Source organism: Musca vetustissima, unplaced genomic scaffold (assembly GCF_032173495.1).
Source record: "Musca vetustissima isolate MV318-11 ecotype Yass unplaced genomic scaffold, APGP_CSIRO_Mvet_v1 utg744, whole genome shotgun sequence".
Taxonomy (NCBI): domain Eukaryota; kingdom Metazoa; phylum Arthropoda; class Insecta; order Diptera; family Muscidae; genus Musca; species Musca vetustissima.
The window spans coordinates 259,154-283,737 of record NW_026888268.1 but is presented as its reverse complement, the minus strand read 5'-3'; the positions used below and the strand labels follow the sequence as shown (position 1 = coordinate 283,737).

The 24,584-nt window shown below is 36.7% G+C and overlaps 3 protein-coding genes across 3 annotated transcripts in view; 1 reads left to right on the top strand and 2 right to left on the bottom strand.

Annotated features, from left to right (window-relative positions):
* The window catches only part of LOC133336064 (enhancer of split m7 protein), a 378,459-nt gene that overhangs the window by 142,573 nt on the left and 211,302 nt on the right, over positions 1-24,584 (bottom strand). The gene's annotated exons all lie outside the window — the stretch shown is intronic.
* On the top strand, positions 8,336-9,020 carry LOC133336056 (enhancer of split mbeta protein). Its single transcript, XM_061544351.1, has one exon. The coding sequence runs from the start codon at positions 8,367-8,369 to the stop codon at positions 9,018-9,020; it is 654 nt and encodes a 217-aa protein (XP_061400335.1). The 5' UTR covers positions 8,336-8,366.
* LOC133336069 (enhancer of split mgamma protein) lies at positions 20,749-21,406 on the bottom strand. The gene has a single exon (XM_061544366.1). It carries the CDS (start codon positions 21,398-21,400, stop codon positions 20,750-20,752), a length of 651 nt encoding a protein of 216 aa, XP_061400350.1. The 5' UTR covers positions 21,401-21,406; the 3' UTR covers position 20,749.

The window sequence follows — 24,584 nt, the reverse complement described above, 5'->3', positions numbered from 1 at the left end:
GGCAAACAACAGCGCGCGGTCAACAACGACAACAAAAACAACAACAACCGCACAAGATAATGCTTTATCGTGGTTGCTGTTACTGTTGTTGTCGTTGCTGCGACTGTTTTATGTGAATTTTTACTTAGTTATGGCAATCGGTCAATGGCACTGTGGTTTCCGAAAAAATAGGTGATTACATTTTCCAGAATTATTGCCATGGTGAAATTCGGTTATTTTTTGCGATAATTAAAAAAAGTTCATTTGTAAACCTCAGATCCAAACAGCTTATGACTTTTTCCTGCAGATAAGAGACACCATATAGGTGAATAATCACCTAAAAGAAGTCTTCTATGAAAACAAGGATCTTCGAAGGTCTTATGATTCTCTATTCGATCTTCTAAAGTTATTTGACCTCTTATTGATTTTCTAGATTGACTTCTATAGATAGAAGAACTCTTATCCACCTCCTATACGTATTCTATCGTATAGTTGTTCAATTAGACAGATAAAAGACTTCCCAATGGTCCATAAATATATATAAGACCTCCTGTCGATCCCCTTATAGATATAAGACCTCCTATCGGCCGTCTAACATATAGAATACCTCTTATCGACCCTCTAATAAGTAAAAAAGAAAATCTCCTATCGGAGAAAACCTCTAAATGATCTAATGCATAGAAGACCCCATGTCGGTCATCTAATATATAGATGACCTGCTAACTGTCCTGCAATTGCTAGAATATATATATATATATATATTCGGTCCTCCAATTAATAGCAAACATCTTGATGGGCATCTAATATATAGAAGATTTCCTATCGGCCCTCTAATATACCGAATACCTCTTATCGACCCTTTAATATATAAATGAATTTTAACAGTCCTGTAATTAATAGTAATATAATACCTCTTATGAATCCTGTACATGGTACAAGATCCCCTATCGGTCCACTAATAGGAGGAAATCCTCTTAATGGTCCTCTTATAGATAGATAGAAGACTTCCTATCGGTCTTCTAATATATAGAATACCTCCTATTCGTGCTGTAAAATAGACAGATGACCTGCTAAAGGACCTGTAATTGGTAGAAGATATCCTATAGGTCCTCTAATATATAGAAAACCTTGTATAATAAATAGAAAATCTCTTAATGGGTGTTTAATAGATAGTAAGCCTCTTAGTGGTCCTCCAATGATAGAATACCTCTCAACAGTCTTCTATTAAATAGAACACCTCATATAAAATAAAGACGGCATTCAGTTGGACAGAAAACGTAACTGATAGGTAGCCTTCTATATATATAAAAGACCGGATATCGATCTTCAATATATCACATAGGTCATATACAGATAGAAGACCTGTTTTGGGTATTTGTTTAGTTCGAACCCATACTTAAAGATAGCAGACCTATTAGAGCGAAGAGTCACTTTCGATATTCCATGGAAAGAAAGCATCAATTTTTGTCACCTATGAAAAGAATATTTCATCCATATAAACAAAATCTTCATTCAGTTCTCTATAAACCTATTTGGTAGGACATCTCTCTGTTGAATGATGGTACATGATGATCTTTCAACAGAGAGATGTCCTACCAAATCCTCTTATTGATACAGCTCTATATACCACACAAAAAAATAAAAACATAACCTTCTGTAGACAGAAAACTTTTTATCGGCATGTTATAAATAGAAGACCTTATATCTGTTTTCTATACATTGAACGCTTTATATCGGTCTTCTATATACAGAAGCCCTTCTATATAGATATATGACCTGCTATCTATCTATATATCTCATAAATCGTAAATTACAAAACGTCCTTAAAGATAGCACACCTATTAGAGGGAAGAGTCATATAAAAAAAAAAAATATTTCATCAATATAAACAGAAAATCCGCTCAGTTCTATATAGACCTAAGATCATGTACATCATTCAAAAGAGAGACGTCCTTCTAAATCCACCTATTGATGCAGCTCTACACATCACACAGAAACAAAATCTATTTTTATTAACTTAAGAATATATTTTTTTGTCCTCGACATTTTTATCCTTCATCCTTGCCATCCTATTAGTGACATATGCCAAAAATCGAATAGGCTTTTGTCTTTGCTAATTGTAATGTGTCACATTTTCAGGATCTGAAAAGGTTTGTGGATTTACTACATTAAACTATAGCATACATTTAGAAAGGAAACAAATGGCTACGAAGTCGAGGGCATTGGAAGTAGACTGCACAAAATATCTTTACTTTAGGTATTAAAGGATTAAATCGTCCTTTTTAAATAAATGAAATATTTACAAAAACTGAGGTTCGATCGATCAAGTTCTGTTAATTCTTATAACAATCCTTATTCTTGAATTTAAATTCTCAAAAGGATATCACATGGTTTTTGTCTCAACTAATGTAAAATATAATTTGTTTTCTGGAGATTTGGCAGGTTCAAAGAATAACTAACAATTAAAGGACGAAATGAAATAATAACAAATGATGTAGCATACTTTTAGGTAGCCAGAATTTAACACATCATAAGAAGAATCCATTTAAAGGAACTTTAATTGATAAAATAGAGCTTATATACAGGATATTTCCAACTATTTATTATTACTTTATTCAACGAACCTAAGGAAGGTCCTTCTGTTTAAAGAATATCTAAAATGGAACCATTCCTAGCCAACCGTTCCACTGTTTCCAATGATCCCCAAAACAAAGATCCATATGAATGTTAAAGCACTGTTGTTTGTCTGTCCGTCCGTCTGTCCATTCGCCTCATGCCAGTCTCCATCATCCATCTCCATTCGCACAGCAAATGTGCGATTTTATGTTGGTTTAGTTCGACTGATAGTACGTTCCAACGACGATTTGTCGGTCGATCGGTTGTTGTGACTTTCCGACCAATGGCCATTATAATGATGATGATGATTGTATAGTGGGGTTTGTTGGCGGCGTCAGCAGCAGCCATAGCTGCTACGTGGTGGACGTTAAAATTGCGGCCGTTGGCTGTGGCATAGCTGGCAGGCCTTTTGTGGTTTGGTGATGCCATGGTTTGGCATGGCTTTGACTATGACGGCGATTGCGCTTGTCGTCGTCTTCGTAGAGTTGAGTGTGTGTAACGTGCGAAAAGAGTGAAATGACATCCGCGCGTGCTAGTGGCGTTGATGGGCAGTTATGATAACTGGCTTTGTGTGTGTCGGTGTGTTGTTGTTGTTGTTGCTGTATGCGCTATTTTTGCAATGAGCAATTTTTTTCAAAAGGAGAGAAAAAGGATGATTCATAATAATGAAATGAACGTGCAGACATGCGCTATTGTGAAATTCAATATGTTTAGATTCTGCACATCAAATGGTACCCAACTAGCCAAGGAGCCAGCCATTGGGACTGTTTAAATCCAGAATTGCAGAAAAAGTGCCTAACTTTGAACGACGACAGGAAATGCCCAAAGGATGTGAAGAAATTTTGAATGCCATTGGCATGCAATAAATGGAGGCTTTGTCATTTCTTTGTTTGTTAGCTCTCTAACAAAGAATGAACTCTTATTTGTTATAGAATTCCATGAATTTCGTTCGCAATGCTGGGAAAAAATTAATTTGCTAAACGCTTTTGATTTTAAGATTGGAGATTTTTGATTTTTTAAAAAGAGTTGGTTATTGAAATTGGTTTGAATTCTACAGAAGGACTTCTGATTAAAAAGTACATGTTGGAGGGATGCATCCATAGGAGTTCTTCTCTCTATTGAAGACCTATAGGAGGATTTCTATCCATTGAAAACCGATAGGAACTTTTATAGAAGACCGAGAGGAGGTCGTCTGTCTATAGAAGCCCGATGAGAGCACTTCTGTCTATAGAGGTCTTCTCTCTATTGAAGACCCATAGGAGGATTTCTATCCATTGAAAACCGATAGGAACTCTTATAGAAGATCGATAGGAGGTCTTCTGTCTATAGAAGCCCGATAGGAGCACTTCTGTCTATAGAGGTCTTCTGTCTATAGAAGACCGGAAGAAAGTCTTCTGTCTACAGGATACCAATCAGAGGTTTTTTGTCTATATGAGCCTATAGGAGATCTTCTGTCTAGTGGAGCCGATATGATATCTTCTGCCTATAGAAAGCAGATGGGAAGTTTGCTGTCTAAAGGATACTGATTAGAGGTTTTTTGTCTATAGAAGACCAATCGCACGTCTTTTGTCTGCCTATAGAAGACCGGTGGAAGATCTTCTATCTATTGAAGACTCATAGGAGGTCTTCCGTCCATAAAAGGCCGATAGGATGTATTATATGTATTAAAGGCCTATATGAAGTATTTTCCTTATAGAAGTCCTCCACAGGTCTTCCGTCAATAGTAGACCCATAGGATGGCATCTATCTTCAGAAGACTCAGAAGAGAAAGATGTACTTCCTGCTGTCTATAGAAGACGGATAGGGGTATTCTATCTATAGAAGGACTTTAATATATTAATAGACCTGAGGACTATTTTCTACCTAAAGACCTTTGGAAGGTCTGCTTATATGGAAGACCTGTGGAAGGTTTGCAGTATGTTTGTTAACGGAATTATTTCCACAAAAGACCCTTGTAACGCCTCCTATCTATAAAAGATCTGATAAGACATTTCACCTAAAAGAGGACTTGGGAAAGGCATCCTCTGTATGAGAGGTCTTTGAAAGAACTCCTGTGTATGGAAAATCTGTTGAAGATCTATAAAATACCTGTGAACAACATTTATCTACAAACTAAGTACGGCATTCTTCCTTATGAATATGCTTAGAAAACATCTTCAATTTAAAGCCCCTCTATAAAGTGTTATATCCATAGAAGACCTTTAGAATGTATTCTATATCATCTCCATATTCGTGACGTTTTTGACTATTTCGAATTCAAAAGTATGTTTTTTCTACTTGACTTCGGAAACCTTTTATACAATTATGATTCATAATTAAGACCCTCCTCTATAGCATTTTAACCTATTTCTAAATTACGCTGAACTTATGTGCCCTTTGGCTCTGTTCTTATTCCACCTCACTTCCATTTACAAAAAATATATAACAACTTTTCCCACCTTTTACGTCCACATCTTAACTGCAAGCCAACCCAAAGGCCCCCCAGGTCAATTTTAAATGTTCGTCCTTTGTCCATCCATGTTTGACCACATTCATTGCTCCAACCAGCCAGTCAACCAACCCAACCATCCAATAATGATCGTCGTTATAACATTTGTCGACTACGGCACGATCCACAAATGATCTATAAGGCGGCACTAAAAACTAAGATGACGATTCCTCAATTATAAATCGTGCCACATAACATACGGACACAACACACAACTACATACATATCTATCTATGTACACATGTACGGCAATATGACGATGATTTTAAGCTACTGCAGTCAAAGTTTACAATAAATGCAAAAAAATAGGTTCACAGACTTGAATCGGCAGCAGCGGCAAGGCCCCAATGTCTAACGACGATAACAGTCGTCGCATGTGTTTTGTTGACTGACTGTAAGGCAATCGGCAATAACAACACCGTGTGCCGGCAACACAGTACCAACAACATCGTCATCGTCACCCAGAAAGCCTGTCTTAATAGCCTCAACAACAGCCCCAAAACGGAGCAATAAAACTCGACAACAGTAACGACAACAACAAAAACAACAATCGCACACTAACTCACACAAGATCCATTTATCGCTATACTGGATGTAAGGCATGTGCTTGGCGGCGGCCTCTATATATTCAGCCTTTTTTATTTCGCGTATATCAGTTTTGTGTGTCGTTTTGTTTTATTACAGCATTGGGTGAGGGTATTGGGAAGGGTCGTGTGTTGCAATAAGGGATTTTTGGTAAGATAATTATTGTGTTAACACAGTTTATTTCCTCCGAGGAAGTGCAGGGAAAGTCAGATTTATCGTTCTGGGCATAAGTTGTCGCCCTTATTTCTCTGGTTCATTGCGGAGAGTTTCCGCCTGGGGCACACAGGCAACTGCTTAATTTTTTAAGCGCTGAACAGTCGAAATCGCTTTTAAGGACAGTTTGGGACCGGCGAAATTCGTCGCTATAAGCGTTATGTCGTTATAAAAAACATAAAATATAGAACATAACTGTTCTAGGGAATTTTGGATACAGTATTTTTAACCATATGTCGTTATAAACGATTTCGAATGTATTCGTTCACTTTTTCCAAAACTTTATAGCCCCTTGACTTCTCCGACATTCTAAGACTGCTATTTTGGTCTTTCTATCAAGTAAAAACTCGGAATCTGCGTTTGAGTTCCCGATTGTTTTGGTAAGTTGGGTCGAGATTGCTCTTTCCCGATGATTATTAAACTCAGATCCATTCTACGAGTACCAAGTCACCCACACGACTTGTGGGCAGATCAACGGCACCCGCCGGTTCTGAGTTATTAAATTGTGCACAGTTACGCTATTCTCCTTTCTACCTTCCATGTTTGTTTTTTAGGGTCAAACATTTGGTCCGAAAACCAAGTAATTTTTTAATTTGGTGCTATGGTTGGACATTTCAGTCCATTTTCATGGAAATAATTTAAGAGCATTCCATTTAAATTTTCAATGTTATATGGTATAATGATTTAATACGTCGATCAGATCGATATCAAGAAATCTCTGCCCTTCCATTTTCTCTGCAAATAATCTGCATAGCCAATGAGACCAACGCTAAATATATCATTGGCGCATATAGGGCAACATTTACTTCTTGGGTTACTTACGACACACTTGTTTTGATCGATCTGCAATTGAAAGCCGCCGTTGTGTCGAATTCTAGACCTTCTAAGGACCCTTCTGACTCTATCATATCAATATGCACACTATATGATAGAGTCAGAAGGGTCCTAAGAAGATCTTAGACCGCTTATCAGGTCAACAGTTTCTTTGTCACATTTTGAAGCTGCATTTTTAGGCGTGGGCCATATCTTCCCGAAGGAGGTAATTTCCGCAATAGGAATTGACTATCTTCCGGAACTGTTTCCATCGCCTAGACCTCTCGCTTCTCAGGGGAAAATCCTATATTCGAGAATAATAATGAAAGGAACTTCATCTGAACATTAAAATCTGTTGCCATCGGCGATGCTTTTTTAGGTTAGAATCCTTAATATTTCTCTTAATATCTACAATTTCTTAGAAAATCCTATCACTAGAAAAGCAAACGATTCGCTGATCTATAATTTGCCATTTTTTATTAACGCCACACTTTTGGCACTCGTCGCACTATAAAATAAACCGGAACCCATCCTAATAGTTGACCTCGTGCTGTAACACGAGCAACGGCCAAATAAAAAAAGGAACAACAAACTGCAAAGACCCCAATCGTACAGTCATGCTGGCGGCGGCTTTAAGACACTACTTATAGCCCAGCCACCACACAAGCCAAGAAATTGACTGACCGACTGAACGACAGACTAACTGTCAGACAAATAATAACAATAATAACAGCAACAACAGTATTATGGGGACGAAGACGTCGACAACGGCAAACGAAGACTATAAGAAATAATCAAGTACGGCAGTTAGGCAGGCAGCCAGCCACAGCCATGCCATCCAGCTATCCAGTCAAACAACAACAACACCACAAGACATAGCGCAATCTAAACCATTCAAGCAACCATCCAATAAGCCAGTCAGCCAAGCAGGCAGGCAGTCAGCTAGTCGTGAGAAATCGACTACAGAATAGTTTCCCACGGTATAACAATCACAACTTAAGTCTTGACTTGTATAGCCGTTGGAGGGAGGTGGGGTATGGCTGGCTGACTGACTGGATGGTCGTTTGTATTGTTGTGCATGTTTGTATGTTTATGAATGCATGTGTTGTTGTTGTAGTCGTTGTTGATTTTCTTTTATGTTGAATTTTTCGTGGTGGAGTGGAGTGAGTTTGTGTAGCTGTGGATGGATGTCGTCGTCGTAGTAGTGGTGGTGGTAGTGATAAAAATATTCTCTGCGTGCGGGCACAAGGGGTATGACGTAAATTCACAGGCTGCCGCAAGGCAAGGCCAGGAGAGCATGGTCTGTCGGTCGGTACGCTGTATCTGTGTGAGCGTGTATCTGTGTGTTTGGCAAATACGCACACAATGTCTCGTTCTCGCCTGCCTGGCCTGCATGGGAAGTACTCAACTTTGATCGCAGCACTCACTCAGCCCAGCGTTTCTTATAAAAAGGCCGGTGAGAAAAGTTTGTGAATCATTTCAAAGTTAACCAACAAAGTGAACACATCGCTCCTCAACCAAAGTGAAAACATCGCTTCTTGGATATTGTGAACATCAAATTTATCACAGAGAAAAATATTATCATCACCAACAATATCAATCAACCTGTGGATTATTATTGCAAAAAATCAACAAATTGGAATTTATTAATACCACCCCCAACAACAAAAACATGGTCTTAGAAATGGAAATGTCCAAAACCTATCAATACCGCAAGGTCATGAAACCCATGTTGGAACGCAAACGTCGTGCCCGCATCAACAAGTGCCTCGACGAACTCAAGGATATCATGGTCGAATGCCTGACCCAAGAGGGTGAACATATTACCCGTTTGGAGAAAGCCGATATCTTGGAATTAACTGTAGAACACATGAAGAAATTGAGGGCCCAAAAGCAATTGCGCCTCAATGGCAACCAGGATACCAAACTGACCATTGCTGAAAGTTTCCGTGCTGGTTATATTCATGCCGCCAATGAGGTGTCCAAAACATTGGCCACAGTTCCCGGTGTCAGTGTGGATTTGGGTACCCAATTGATGAGCCATTTGGGTCATCGTCTGAACTATTTGCAAGTTATTGTACCCACTGCCGTGGCTCCTTTGGGAGTTGTACCCAATGCAACAGCAATCCATCCTTCTTCGTCCAGCAGTCATTTCCAATCGATGGTAGCCGCTGGACAAACTCAATTGTCCGCCAACTCTTCATTGTGTGGCAGTCCAGAACCTCCAGTATTGATTACACCACCACCATCTGAATGCGGCAGCAGTGAAAGTGGTACTTGCAGTCCAGCTCCCAGTGATTCCGGATCAATGTGGCGTCCCTGGTGAATGCGATAATGACAGTAAGGTGCTATGAGAAGCACCGGTCTTAAATTGAATCAATTCGCCAAAATGTCGCATGGTTTGAAAACCCTGGAAAGGTTATCCTCTTTCAAAGGAAACTGATTTACACGCTAGCAGCAGCAGAAAAAAAACCAACATCAACAACTGGAGAAGTTGTTTAGAGCCTGGAAACAGAGGGCTTCAAGAAAAATTACAAAAAAAAATATTTTTATATGTTGAAAAAATGAGAAAAATAAAAAATTGAAAGAATTAAAAACAAATATTTTGTCTTGATTTTTTGGGGGTTGAAAGGGAAATTGGGTTATGGGAACGTTTTTGGGACTCATCTAAATATTGTAAATCATCTCAAAATTGCTTATGGCAAATTCGGGTATTATTTGGCTAAGAGCACTCTATCAAATTTATTTTATGCAGAATGTTCTGAATAATAAATTTCCCTAAATGACTTCTAGAGAGTTGATTAGAAGGCAAGAGTTGGAAGGTCGTAAGATATTATAGCGGTAGGTGCGACTGATCTTAAATTGCCAGCAGGAACTTTGTATTAATAATTTAGAATCGATTCCTTTGTGTTTGAGTTTAGCTTGGGAAGATTGTAATCATTCGAAACTTGATAGATTAAATTTCGAAAATTCGTAAACAGGACTGTTTCATCCGGAATTCAAAATAATGGATATTCTCAGATACATCGATGAACGCCTATGGATGTTATGTTATGTTTGATCGCTGGACTCTGATGCAGTATTTTTCAAGCTTTTAACAGCTAAATCTAAAGTATATTCCCTCAAAATACTGTCTCATAAGAGGTTGGCAATTTCAGCAGCACCTCTCATTGCAAGTACGAGATTACGAATTAAAACAATGATGAACTTTAAAGTTGAGAATATCTTCTTTTGATCCGATTCGGAAATTGTGATATACTGGTTAAAAACTCTTCCTTCTAGTCCGGCCACAAAATCCAGCCGACAGTGTCGATAGGATGAAGTGTAAAAGAACTTAAATCTTAAATATAGGTCGAAAGACCTAGGTTTTTCGAAAATCGATGCGCGCATATGTTTGTTGTTTTAATGTTAATTTGCAGTACTCTGATGTACTATCTTGCAGACTTTTAACAGCTAAATTTTAAATAGTTTCCCTCAAAACAATGTCTCTTCCGAGATTAGAGCTCTCAGCAGCAGATCTCTTGGCAAGTATTTGGTTACGAATTAAATCAATGATGACCTTTGAAGTTGAGAATATATCTGATGCGGAATTTTTATTATGTTAATTTGAAGGTTGTTGTTTTTATGTTAATTTGAAGGACTCCGATGTTGTATCTTCCAGAACGTTTACATCTAAATCTAAAGCAGTTACCCTCATTGTATCTTCCGGGATTGGCTGTGGCATATATCATGACAAATATTTGGTTACGAATTAAACGGCTGCTGCATATATCATGGCAAATATTTGGTTACGAATTAAACGAATGATGAACTTTGAAATTGAGAATATTTTCATTTGATCCGATTCGGAAATTATACTATACTGGTTAAAAACGCATTCTTTTTCTTCAAAAACGGTGGTTAAGGGGAAATTGGCCCCTTGTGGCACCTAAACTAAATCTTTTTTGGACTACATGACAGTCAACAGCCACTTCGATTTCACAGGGGAGTAAACTTCATTGAAAATAAGAAAATCCAAACTACTACTGCTACCGAAAAGTAAGACGTAGAACCTGTAATTAATAACTTTTTAAAACCCCTTTCCCAAAGTGTTCTAATATATATTCCGATTTGTGGATCATGTTAAGAAACAAAATATCTCCGCCTCAAAGCCTATAAATTAAATTTGTCTTTCCTTAATTTTATTGAGGTGGTTCAAAAAATTCCGATTTGTCGATCGAGTTGAGGAACGAGCTCCCACCTCTGGCTACGTCGTTGGTTCGATGGGTGTTAACACATATTATGCCTTAGTGTTAACACATATTATGCCTTAGTTAGGTGCGGAATATTCTTTTAAAAATCAAGCGAATAAGGTTACCCGTAGAGCTAACAATCCACGATTATGGCTCTGTATAGGGTCAAAACAATCTCAACAAACTGTATGAAAATTATGGTGGATATATCTTTTCCTACATTTTGACCCACATTTTTTAGTAAGGCACTACACGAACCCTCACTATAAAATGTTAATTCTAATGATGACGAAATATGTAGTTTTTGATAGCCAAAACAACAAAATGTCTTTATCAAAAATAGTAGTATAACAATTGCGTCAGAAAACTAAATTCGAATCCACTTCTGGTTGATCAGAAAAACGTATGTTTTTTTAATTACTAACGACGTAGTACTAATGACGTGGTAATGATGATCGTGCCCCTGTGAATCATCTCCGCGTTCGTTCTAATCAGCAGTGATTGCCTGATATCAAATTTATCACTGGCCAATGGTTTTGTTTCTTTTTTCGACTAAATGACGAATTAACTGAGTCAGATTTTTTTATGTCTAGCTAATTAAATCAAAACAACATTGTGGTAGGTTACCCCCTAACCACTTCCTCCTCCCCGCTACCTTGGAACTTTCATTGGCGGAACTTTTAAAGATAATTTCTTTCTCATCTCATGGAAATGGTGGAACTTAAGAAGATTGATTGTTTTTTTTTCGGGTGGGAAACATTTACTTCCTTGGCATACATGCCGGATACAATATCAAAAACCAGACTATCAAATGTCGTGCCAAGACTTCTTTTTTCTGTTTGTAATATGATTATCCATTCAATTGAATTGAATGATGATGGCGGCGGCGGCGGCGGCAGCGTCGGTATAAATTTGATTTTGGTTCCCATGATCCCCGGATGGTGATAATATTAATGATAATTATGTCAAACACCATGAATATGATAATGAAGATCATTGATCATCTTAATTAAGTTACCATCAGCATCAGCACCCCAGTACCATCATCACCAACAACATGTCCATCTTCATTAATGTTCATCATCATCCTCGTCGTCGTAGTCGTCATTGTGATTATCAAAGAAGCTTCCTCAGAAATGATTATTAGGCAACCGACAAACCCCTTGATGACAATGTTGTAGTTACTGACTTTTCTTCTTCGTCGTCTTTGTGGAAATTCTGATTTAAAACAATTTGAATACAACAGCACCAAGCAACAACACAAACCAACCACAACAATATCAAAAACCATCTTCTCTTGGTTGGTAACAAACATTAACATATCTCTTCCAATGCGCCGTCCGCCGCTGCAACATCAATAAAACTAAGCCAACAGCAAGCCAATCACAAGCCCAATACCCGAACCCCAACAAACAACCCATTCCAGCCCATACTAAGAGGAATTGCGCCGCATTGTGCATCCCATCTCAATCCAATCCCAGTGGCATATTGAGCGTGTGCCATTCATTGTCATGTAACAGCATCCCATATTTACAAAACGTAGATGTGGCCCAAACACGGACCCGACCCGATCTACCAACCCACCCCTCTTTCCGCCATACAACAACAACAACGAGAACAAAGTCATCTTGTCTTGCAAGACCGTGGCTTAAGAAACCCAAGCACACACACACATACATGCAACACATCTTAAAGGTTTCCTATTGAAGAAGAAATGGAGGGAGGTAGGTAGGCTTCAGACCGTTGTTGATGATGATGATGATGACGAAAAAAACTACAACAAAGGTTCCAATAAACCGGATTTAGTAATAAAAAAGCTAAAGACTTTGTACATCCCGAACAGCAGATTATCTGGGCATTTTTTTCGAAAACCATGTCTGTCCGTTTTGAACGACCGTGTGACCGTTCAAAAATACTCCATCATCATACGGTATGTCTAATATTAAGGTTGTTGTAATCGCCAAGCTCCACAGTGATGTGAAGAGAGAAATATTCTTTAAAAAATCTGAGACTCTGGTTAAAAAATATACATTAAATTTTCAAGCGTCAAGCATCCAATTTCTGACCCCTTGAAAAATATCGTTTAAAAATTCCAATTTATGACCCATTGAAAAAAATCTATAAAATCAACTTCTGACCCCTTGAAAAAAATATTCTTTAAAAAATCCACGCCTATGGGTAGGCTTGAAAAATATATTCCACGGCTATGGGTGGGAATGAAAATATTATTTTAACAAATCCACCCCTATGGCTAGGCTTGAAAAATATTTTTTAAAAAATCTAGGCCAATGGCTAGGCGCGAAAAATATTTTTTTTTAAAAATCCACCCATACGGCAAAGTTTGAAAAATAGTTAAAAAACAACTTTAATGGCTGGGCTTGATATTTTTTAAATCCACGCTTAAGGCTAAGCTTGAAAAATATTTTTTAAATCCACGCTTAAGACTAAGCTTGAAAAATAATATTTTTTAAAATAAGATATAAAGAAAATATTTGCTTGTGACTCCGATACAAATTTTCCCCCATTCCCGCCATGAAACCACTGTTCCCATTTGTTGATTGTCGCTGGGTGTTATGGATTTACCCTTCATTATGTTACCATGAGCTGGCTAAGTGAGAGCAGCGGCGGAACTCGACATAGTAGATCGTGTTCATAATCATTGTAATGTTAGCCCATCAAGTCTTCCGCAGAAGAAGGCGACCGTGGCCGCCGTCATTCAAGCTACTTCTCACCATTAGTAATCAAAGTTTTTGGCGTGTGAGCGCGCGAATGAGTGCTGGGCGATAGTTGTGAGCCATGGCTTGGATTGGATGACTTGACTAGCTGTGGCGGTGGGTTTGCTTTGGGTACTTTGTACCGGTGTGTGTTTACAATGTTCGCCATGGGGTCCCCCGTTTCGGTTTGTTTATGGCATGGGATCGTTTTCTGTTTGCTTTTTTTCTGTGAGTCTATGTGTGTGTGTTTGTTCACAACAAGCCCAGAAGAGCCTGTGGCCCCTTTTTAATATTGAAGTCAATGTGACTGGATGACGACTGACGACTTGTTGCAGCGCTGACTGTTTGTCTTTGCCCTGCATTGGGCTCTTCTGTATTTGATTTAGCATGCGTCTGCACGTCTTTACCAATGTTGTCGTTAGTAGTTGATTGTTGTTGTCGGCTTTGTTGTTGTTGCTGTTGCGCAGCACTTTCATGCCGCTTTACCAAAAGGCAGGAGGCATAAAGCACAAACCACTACTCCATACAACAATGCCTTGTCATGGCATGCCTTAAGACGCCAATGATAGCCAGCCAGCCCAAGTAATGGTGGTACCTCCAACCACTGCCAAGCCAAACCAACTCAGCTCAGCCATCCAGCAAACAAACAGCCAAGCAACCACATTAACAGCAACAACAACAACAATAATAAGACGGTCGTGATCTTGCCGTAAGTAGTCTTGAATCTTGAAATTAAAATTAAAAAAGGGCAGGTGTGTCGATCGTGTGAGAACCACGTTCCAAACCATTTTCTCACGATCGTCGTTTTGATATCACAATGTGGTTGTTGTTGCTGTTTAAATTGTTCGTGTAGTGGTTGTTGTTGTTAGTGCTGCCATACTTATGGCCTTAAATGCATTATGTGGTGGTATTGTTGACGTTCCTTGTTGTTGCTGTTGTTTCTTTATTTGTGTATCTTGAATGACTACAAAAAAACGAATAGCAACAACAATAACACACATTTGTATGTCCATCCAGCCAGCCAGGCAGGCAGTCTTGTCTTATAGGAAGTTTGCTTGCTATGGGTAGGTAGGTCGCTCGATTGCTTCGCAAAGCAAAAGTAAGGCCGACCAACCTGGATTTTTTTTTTGCTTTTTAATGAAGCTTGAAGATCAATTTCGGGGTGGTGGGGTGGCAGACGTTCATATTCCTTGAGAAGGAAGGAGGGAGAGAGGGAAGGAGGTTTTCTTTCCTTTTGTATTCTACAGAAAGGCAATCTTTGTTTTTTGTTCATCATTTTTTGCCTGGCATAATCAAGAAAACGGACTCGTGTCGCAAATTACTTTTGTTTTGGAAGGGTGGCAGAAAAAATATTGTATTTTGTTGTTATTCAATAAAGACTTTCATTAGGCTTTATATTGAGGGTAGAATACGGGATTTGTTGTCCTTCTTATTATTTAGTAGGCAAAGATTTGATGGCGTTAAATTTAAACGATCACCTTGGGTTGCAGAGTGTGGAAGGGTTCCTGAGATTTTGGTTCTTAAACAAGTAAAGGTAATTTTATAAAAATATTTTTTTCAACACTACCAGCGTGGTTTTTTAATAATTTTTGATGAAAGAGAGGAAAACATATTTTTTAAGAAGATCTTTAAACGTGGATTCCAGACATTTGGATAAGTTTGAAAAATATTTTTTAACAAGATACTTAAAAGCGGATTCCACACCTTTTAAAAAATCCACGCCTGTGGCTAATCTTGAAAAACATTTTTTTTAATCCACTCCTATGGCTAAAATTATTTTTTAATTTAATTATTTTATTTCACATTTTTTCAAGCTTGACCTTAACCTAGGGCTTTGATTTGTTAAAAATAAGCTTTACCATAGGCTTGGATTGTTTAAAGAATATTTCTTAAAGAGATCTTTAATCTAGGATTATTTAAAGAATATTTTTGAATGTAGATTGTATAAAGAATATTTTAGGAAGGTCCTTAAGCGTGGATTTTTTTTTAAATATTTTTAAAAATATTTAATTTTAACTAAGGCATAGATTTTTAATTTTTTTTTTCATTTTACTTTAGCATGGGGTTTTTAAAGAATATATTTCAGGCAGATCCTTAAGTGTGGATTTTTGTAAAAAAAAAAATATTAAAGGAAATCAAGCCTAGCTATAAGCGTGGATTTAAAAAAAATATTTTTTCAAGCTTAGCATTGGGCGAAGATGCCTTAAACATATTTTTCAAGCTTAGCCTTATGTGTAGATCGCTAATACATATACATATTTAAAGCCTAACAATAAGGAAGAATTGTTTTAGCCAGGATTTAAAATAATATTTTTAAGCTTTTTTTGTAGAAGTGACTTTTTTTAATAAAAAAAATGTGTCATATATTTATTTTTCAATGATAGTATTTAACAATTCACTTTGTCCAAACGACTCGTATTTAAAGAAAAAAACACATATTTCATTACAACCTGATTCATTGTGTTCGCAGGTTTGTTTACACGATCATGAAAATAAAAAAAGGGTTCGTTCATGTTAGGCTTTATGATGTTGACACTGGTCCGTGTCATAAAAAAAAACAATATAACAATCGTGGTATTTTTTTAATTTTATTATTGATGGTCACCAAAAGATTACCACCGAACTTGTTGATTATCATCGTGGCAAGAAGAAATAATAAGGGGGAACCTTTAAATTATTGTCAACAGTAAATGACTATTTCTTCGCTGATAAGCGATCACCAAAGTGAATGCTATGAATTATGTCAATGACGTTAAATGCAGGGTTTTAGGTTGAATGAATGGTTGATATGAAGTAACATCGAAAAATGATATATAAGATATGTGCCGATTTTTGTCATTTTTGGTTGGACATATCTGCAGGTTAAAATCAGGAGAAACAAAATTGAAAATCATTGTCCAACAGTTTACACTCTTTGTGCATGAAATTGCAAAGTCTCATTTTGCGTCCACTTTTAAGGTAAGGAGTATCCAATCAAATGTTTATGAAATTATTTTGAAAACTTCAACCTATTAACATGGAATTATGGTATTCCTTCTCGCATCACTACTTCTCTCACCCTAGTTTTCCCCCTTTCTCCTTTTACATTTTGTTTACACTATCTCAATTTTCAAATTTTGCCAAAAACGTTTTTTTCCATATTTGCCCTAATATTCGTACCCACATTCATTGGGTTTTGTGTGATGATCGTATAACACCCATAGCATAGCCATACAAGTGTAATTTAAGATTCAACGAGGGGACATCAACACAATACAGTGAAGACTGGCACATAGAAACACATTGAGAAGGATGGAGGACAACAAAACCTAGCCAACCAAATATAAATGTTTAGTTTAACCACTCGATTAGCGTGTATAGAGGGAAAGGATGAATGCACCAATATTGGATTGGATTGGTGTATGTTTGGTGTGCAAGTGAGTATTGGAGATCCATGGCTCATTTTCGATGTGTGCTCTGAGGTTTACACATGAGCGTATGTGGCATCGGAGTAGGATGGGGTTTAAGAAGTCCCCCACGCACATAAAAAATCCTCCATATGGAAATGGTATCTGAGAGCACACAAATGAATAATATTAGCGAATATACAAACCAGTGATCGGAGCAGTATAGTCGAAGGTGCCGACTATATGATACCATACACAACTACTACAAAGCGCTCAGTTTCCGCGGATCTATATTCCGAGCCTGGGTAATATTTGGCGATTTTTGTTCTCTCTTGGCCGATTAGATGTCAACCGCTCCTCAGCGGCATCAGTTCGCCCGCTAAATATTGCCTTTTTTGTCATTTGAATAAGTTGAATAAGAGGCAAAAAATAAATTTTTCGGTCTATTTCATTCCTGAAATATCAGGTGATCATCATCGAAAATTATAGGCGTCGTCCTTGAACATAATCTGAATCTCATGCAAAATTTCCTAGCCATCAGTGCTACATTTGCGCCCTCTAGTGTGGTAATAGTAATACAATGGCGGTAAAGTTTAAGTATAGCACTATATCCTTCAACCTGTAATATATACGTATGCAAATTTCGCAATTTTTTACACAAAAATCTGCTTCCATTTGACCCGCCCCATGTAAAATTTCGTGATGTTCGGGTCATAATTGCGGCCTCTGGAGCGACCAGACAAAAATAAAACAATATGGCTCTTCTTTGCAGACTTTTAAATAGCCACCAAAAAAGGTCCTTCCGCATTTTAAATATAACAATTTATCTGTATTTTCTAACCTAAAAGTCTGCAATTTATTATCGCATGTTATTTTATAGGTCCATGTAAAGGACTCATCCCATTATATATATATATATATATATATATATTTCAGTATTTTACGCTGATCATCTCATATATTTCGCAGTATTGTGGACTCTCATGTTCATGATTGCAGAAAATCTTCTTCGATAAAAATCAGCTTATGGAGGCAGCAATATTTTTAGAGAATTTAGTCAAAATGGTCGCAAAGGTCTAGAATTTGGCATTTTTAGTCCTTCTGACAAACGATTTCGCAGTAATGCCTCTGTAAAATTTGTCGATTTTTGGTTATCAGAGAAAACCAAAAATTTTTCCACAAAATTTTCTCGGTTATCATTTTGTCAAAAAACCCCCATATAATAAGACTCAATCGCTCTGCTACATTCCAAATGCTTTAAATTTCCCCTATAGACGATTCGATAAAAATTATCACCCTGGACGGGTAGAACCCGCACCTTTACTAATTATGTATTATCAATTTTAATCTTCATCCCCCTCTCTATCAATGGTGTTACAAGACGTCATCTAATCTTTAAGATGTCGCAAAAAATTTTACAGATATTCTATATTTCTGCCAAATTACCTACCTACCTACCTCCCTCACTCCCTCTGTACCTACCACCATGTTAATTGTTATCATTGTGTTGTTTCATAGTAAACAAAGTGTTAGTCGTATATTTGGAACGAAAATCTTTAAATCTCCAGCAAAGATCGATTATTTTTTTTCGTTCGATTCCTCTGTCACTTCATGAAGGGCTGGGAGAAGTGATTATCTTTTCAATGGATCATTGATTACGAAATTTGGACTAGTAAACGATGTTGAAGGGAAGAAAATAACAACGATGACTTAAGAAGGAGTGTGGTAGGCCATCGTCACTGGTTATGGTGCTGTTGTTGCTGCTGCTTGGCACCCCCTATGGACTGAGTGACTGGCTGAAGCCAATACAGGCAAGGAGAACGACGAAGAAGTCGTCGCCACAATAAACACCGATTAGATACGCCGCTGCTGTAGTAATGCTGCCTCCTCTGCTGATTTTCTTTCCATAGATCTTATCATAGGGTTTTGTTGTTGTTATTATTTTGTGTTGTTGTTCTGGCTGTGTTCCTTTAGGGATCAGCGTTTATTTTGGAACATTAAAAGAATTCTGTCTATGTGTGTGTTGTTGTTTTTTAGTTCTTTTGGAAATATTCCTTGTGATTGAAACAATTACCGATCAATTGTTACGCCTTACTTTGGATTCTGACTCGCTGCTTCAATGGCCGGTCACATGGATTTAAGAAGCCTTGTTTGTATTCGTGTGCCTCGTTGCGTGTGTATGTTTTCTGTCTGACCGAACACGTGTTCAAAACTAAAAATACAGGATTTTAATTTCACAAAATTGTGTTTTAGTTGTTGTTGTTGTTTCAAAGAGATTTTGATACTATGTTCTATTGAGTTGGTACGTACGTGCGTTCCTTAAAAGAAATAAAAAAACGACGACGACAACAAAAGAACAAATTTTTAAAAAAAATCGGGAGCAAAAGAAAAATTAATCACCACCATGAAAATGGGATTTTTTCTTTTATTTTTTTGTTCTTGGTAAAATTTTCTATGGAAAAACAATGACGAGTAGGAAAAGAAAAAAATGATAGGCCTTTTGTGTGGAGCCCCTATATGAGTTGGCATAATTTTGGAGATTTTTTTTTTGAGTAATAATTTATTGGCAATAGTTTTTAAATAAAACATATTTAAAAAAAAATAAAAATCTATTTTTCAGTAATTTTTCAAATAAATCAAAATGAATTTTTTGAAAAAAAAATATTATATAGAATATTTCTATAATGAAAAGAATTATAATTTGTGTAATAATTTGTATATAAAAATTATTTTTTAAATAGCAAATATAATATTAATATAGAGCAATAAATAATTTGTCTATTATTAATATAATATATTAAAATATTATTTTTATTTTTTATACATTTATAAAAAAGATTATTTATTTAAAAATCATATATAATAAATATTTAATTATAATATGATTAAAATTTTGTCAAAAAATAAATTAAATTTAGTTTATTTGAAAAATAAAATTATCATATATAATATAATATATAAAAATATATAAAAATCCCAAGCATTGTTAATAAAATTTTTTTTTAAAGCAATATTTTTACTATTCGTTATTTTATATATTTTTTATTATATTATTATTGTATTTTTAACAATAGTATTAATTGTAATAAAAAAACTTTCGACCTTTTGTTTTGCTTTATTAAGTGAGAAAAAGTTATTTCATTTGTTAATAAAAATTGCAATTTTTTTATTCTGATTTGTGTTTTTCATATTTTTTTAAAATTTTTCAATTTTTTTTTACTTTTTCCCCCATATCCCAATTTTTTTCAAATAAAAAATTCCAATTATGTTTTTTGTTTAAATTCATGATTATTTTTTTTTTCATCTTTCATTTTAAATAATATTTTTTAAATAAAAAAAAAATCTCTTACAAAACTAAATAAATTAACAATGTGTGGTGGGTTTTTATGTGTTTTATAAATGAGTTAGTGTATGTAATATTTATATGATGTATGATGTGTATGAGTGTTTTGGAATTGGAAGGCTAAACTCTATCACAAGTTGTATTAAACTAAAGTTGAACTATCAATTAAATAATTAAATCTAGGTGATGATGGTGAATGATGATCATGGTAATCGGTAGCCATTCTCTCTCGTTCGATATCTCATTTGTTTGTTATTAAAGCTTTTTGTTGTTGTTTTTTGTGTAGTTGGTGATGTCAAGAACCTGTTTGGGTTGCAAAACATTATGGAAGACTTTGTGGGTGGGTGGGATGATTAGAAACGCAAATGCTATATCCTTGTTTACCAAGGACGCCATACATTTTCCTCATCCTCATCGTCGACATCAATGCTGGTCACATCAATGGCTGGTGTACTGGGACAAGTGGTCAACAGGGAATTCGAGTGTTTCTCACTGCCCACACTTGAGTTGGGACTGCTGCTGTAGCTGGATACAGGTGAAATTGGTACAGTGTATTGACCCTTGAAGGTGGGAGCGGCAATCTGCACAGACAATGGGGTGCTCAAGGGCAGAGATGGCTTCACCGGAGGCTGCAATTGATTCAAACGCTGTCCCAAATGTGTCATCAATTGTGTGCCCAAGCTAACATTAACTCCTGGCAATTCCGATAGCGAACGTGATACTTCATTGACGGCATGAATGTAACCCGAACGGAAACCTTCCGATTGGGACATGGTATTGCTGGCACCGCTGGAGGCTTTGGCCAAACGTTGTTGTTTCATTTTTTGTAAATGTGTTACAGTTAATTCCAAGATATCGGCCTTTTCCAAACGGGTTACATGTTCACCTTCCGATTCCAATGTGGCCACCATTAAATCTTTCAACTCATCCAGGCATTTGTTGATGCGAGCACGGCGTTTACGTTCCAACATTGGTTTCATCACTTTGCGGTATTGGTAGGTTTTTGACATTTCCGACATTTGTACAGACATTTTGTGTGTGTTTTTATAAAATTATTTTTTAACGAAAACAAAACTGAGGTGTTGTCGCTTGAAGAGCGTAAGACGTTGTGTGTGCATAACTCCACACTCGGCCGGCTTAAATACCGGTGCGCTCTGACTTGGCTCTCAAAACACCCCTATCTTTGAAAACCCAAACACGTACTTTGGAGAACTAAGGGAATGTGAGCTGTTGTTGTTGTTGCCGTCCGTGTACTCTTTGATGAAATTCCTTCAAAGAACAATGAGAGTGTGCGCAGAGCCAAGAAACAACCCCCATTCCATAGCAAAGGCCCAAGCCAAGCATGTGCTTGTCCGTCTGCCCTGGCATTTCTTATTGTGTGTGTTTCTTCAAAAACTCTCCCTCTCTTTCTTTGGCAGATAATGGTGCTGGTGGTGTAGCTGGCAAATGCACCCTTATTGTTGTTGTCCCCTGGTGTTTGTTGTTTACCTTTAAGGAAGTAGAAGAATTAATGCAAAGGCATGTCAGGACCTTTTTTACTAACCGTGGGAAACACTTTCGTTCCCATATTCTCACGCAAGTTTCATTTGCTCGATCATTTGCTCACCTGGCCACAAGCAACCAAAGAAATCCTGGGCCCATTGTTTCAAAAGCCTGGGAATATTTTTCTTCTCCTTGAGCAGCAATCTCAACGTCGTTGAGGAAAAATAACAGCTGTCGTTTTTTCTTCACTGATGTGTGTGTGTGTTTTGTTTTTCAGCAGCAACAACAACAAGAACAACAACTCGTAATGAGAAGAACTGCATAGGAATCTAATTGTTTCCTGCTTTCTTCTTGACATTAAATGCAACGGCATATCTGTTTTTTGGCAAGGGGACGAGCGTCGAGCGTTGTTTCCCATGGTTATGGTTTGTGGAGCAAGCTAACAAATACGCGTGTCCTTGTTTGGCCGCCGCTGTTGCCTCTGCTGCTGGGCTACACTTGTTCGCTCATCGTATGATCCTTTCTTTTTTGTTGTCGTCTTCTTCTTTGATTCTGGGTTGGTAGGGGGTTTTGTGTATGTTGTTGGTCGTCGGCCTGGGCAAAGCTTATATACTCGTGTCTTGCATGCGTCCTTATTGGCCTATGCTGGGTTTCATTGGGTGCTGCTATGTTGAACCTATGATGTAATTAGCGCGTTCTTGACCTAAGGTCGAATTTAGGCCTATTGCCAAAATTTTTTTTGATGTAATGGGGAGAGATGGGAAAGGTTGTCAAATATTTTTTGTTATGATTGAGGGTACATTTGACTTACGGTACAATTACTAGGGGATACGATTTTAATAATAGAGGTGTTAAATGCAAATATTGTAATAGTTATATTAATTTATGTGTGACGGAATTTAAGAGAGTAATCGATCACTCCTAAATATAAATATATAAAAAAATAACACATATAAAAAATTCAAACTCAAAAAAGTGTTTAGGGAAGAGGGTGCCATTGAACAACGTTGATAAATTAGCGGTTTACAATATTTTTAATATCGCAACCTTGTTTTTAGCAAAGTAAGCAACTGTTTCGTGGACCGAATACAATCGGGTGAATATTTTTCGCATTGCCATTAGAAATTTTTATTTATTTATTTTTTGTCGTTTTAAGAATGTAGGAAGCATTTAGTAGTTTAACTAAAAAATGTAGCTCAAACTTTAAATGAGACGTGCAAATTATGTACCAATCTATAAAAAAAAAATACTAAACATTTGTAGAAGAAATACGGAATATTTGATTAAATAATAAAATATATATTTAACAAATCGACCAAAAATTCCAGGCATGATAAAAATTATAAGTCCATGTTCTTTTAGGTTGCTCCAACATTCAAGATTATTTTTAATTTGACAACTTTCGGGTCATTTGTTTACGAATTATAGCATTTTGTGATATGAGTTTCCCCAAGCCAAGCTAAAATATGGATTTTTGACGATTTTTCAGACACTGACCATAAAGATCGTCATCAAAGATTGCCAAAACGACGCCACTGGTAACCCAACAAAATGAGTTTCCGACAAAAACATAAAAGAAGCAAAGTATTTTAAATGTGTACAAACCTATTGAGTAAAACTTAGCTATGAAAATGTGTACATCGAGTTAAATAGGTACATATAACATATATTAGGTATGGATAAGCTGCAACCAACACGACCTAAATCTCAGGCCCAAATTAGGGCAATGAACCCCGCAAAGAGAGGGATTCTATCACACTTCTGTGGGCTGGCACTATAAATAGTCTCTTATGAAACTTATCCGAGAGGATATTGGAATCAGTATATTCTGCAGATGGCTTTTCATTACTTCTATGTAGAAAGAATCAAAAAACGGACACAGCATAAAATGTCGCCTTCAATTGGCGAGACTAGGCCGAGGGCAAAGTATGAAATGTCGGATTCTATCAGCACTTCTGAAGGTTAATACCATGAATAGCCTGTTAATGAACCTAACCGAGAAAGGTTTTGATCCAGTCTATTATGCCGACGATCTTTTAATACTTCTTAGGGGAAAAATTCAAACTTACTATACAGAAAGCTGTAACGTATTTTTCTGGGCTAAGTCCTAACCGATTGTTAGAAAGATTGTATTGTAAAAAAATACCTCCTTCTCTATGAAGGAGTTGCCAGAGCGAAACAAAATTTATCATGTGTTCATAACAGAGATTGAAGCTTCCAAAACAGTTAACTGTTTTCTGTTTATAAAGCGTTTTTGTACTAGGCTAAGAACTTTCCGAACTGCCCTCGTATTGTATATTCATCCAAACGACGTTCTAATTTTAAAACTTACTATGCAAATTGCCTGAATTGATGTTAAATATCGGTTTTAGCTGGACAAGGTCAATGAGATAGTATGAAGAGCCAATATTTCAAACAAAAGTGATAACTATATGAATAGCTCTCTGGGAATATTATATGGAAATACAATACTGTAACGGGTTAAAGTCAAAGCCAAAAGTGATATACCAAATGAAATAAAGTTAAATCTAAAATATGAAACAGCTTCAAGTCGCATTTTTAAGATGTAGTGGATCGATACAGGTCACAATATGCACACATATATTAGACCTTAGGAAAACTTACATGAAACGCGAAATACCACATACTCTCGGATAGCAGAAAGGGCGGAAAGTGAAACTAATCCGATATATCTCAATATGATACCAGAAACTGATATTACACAGGAGAAAG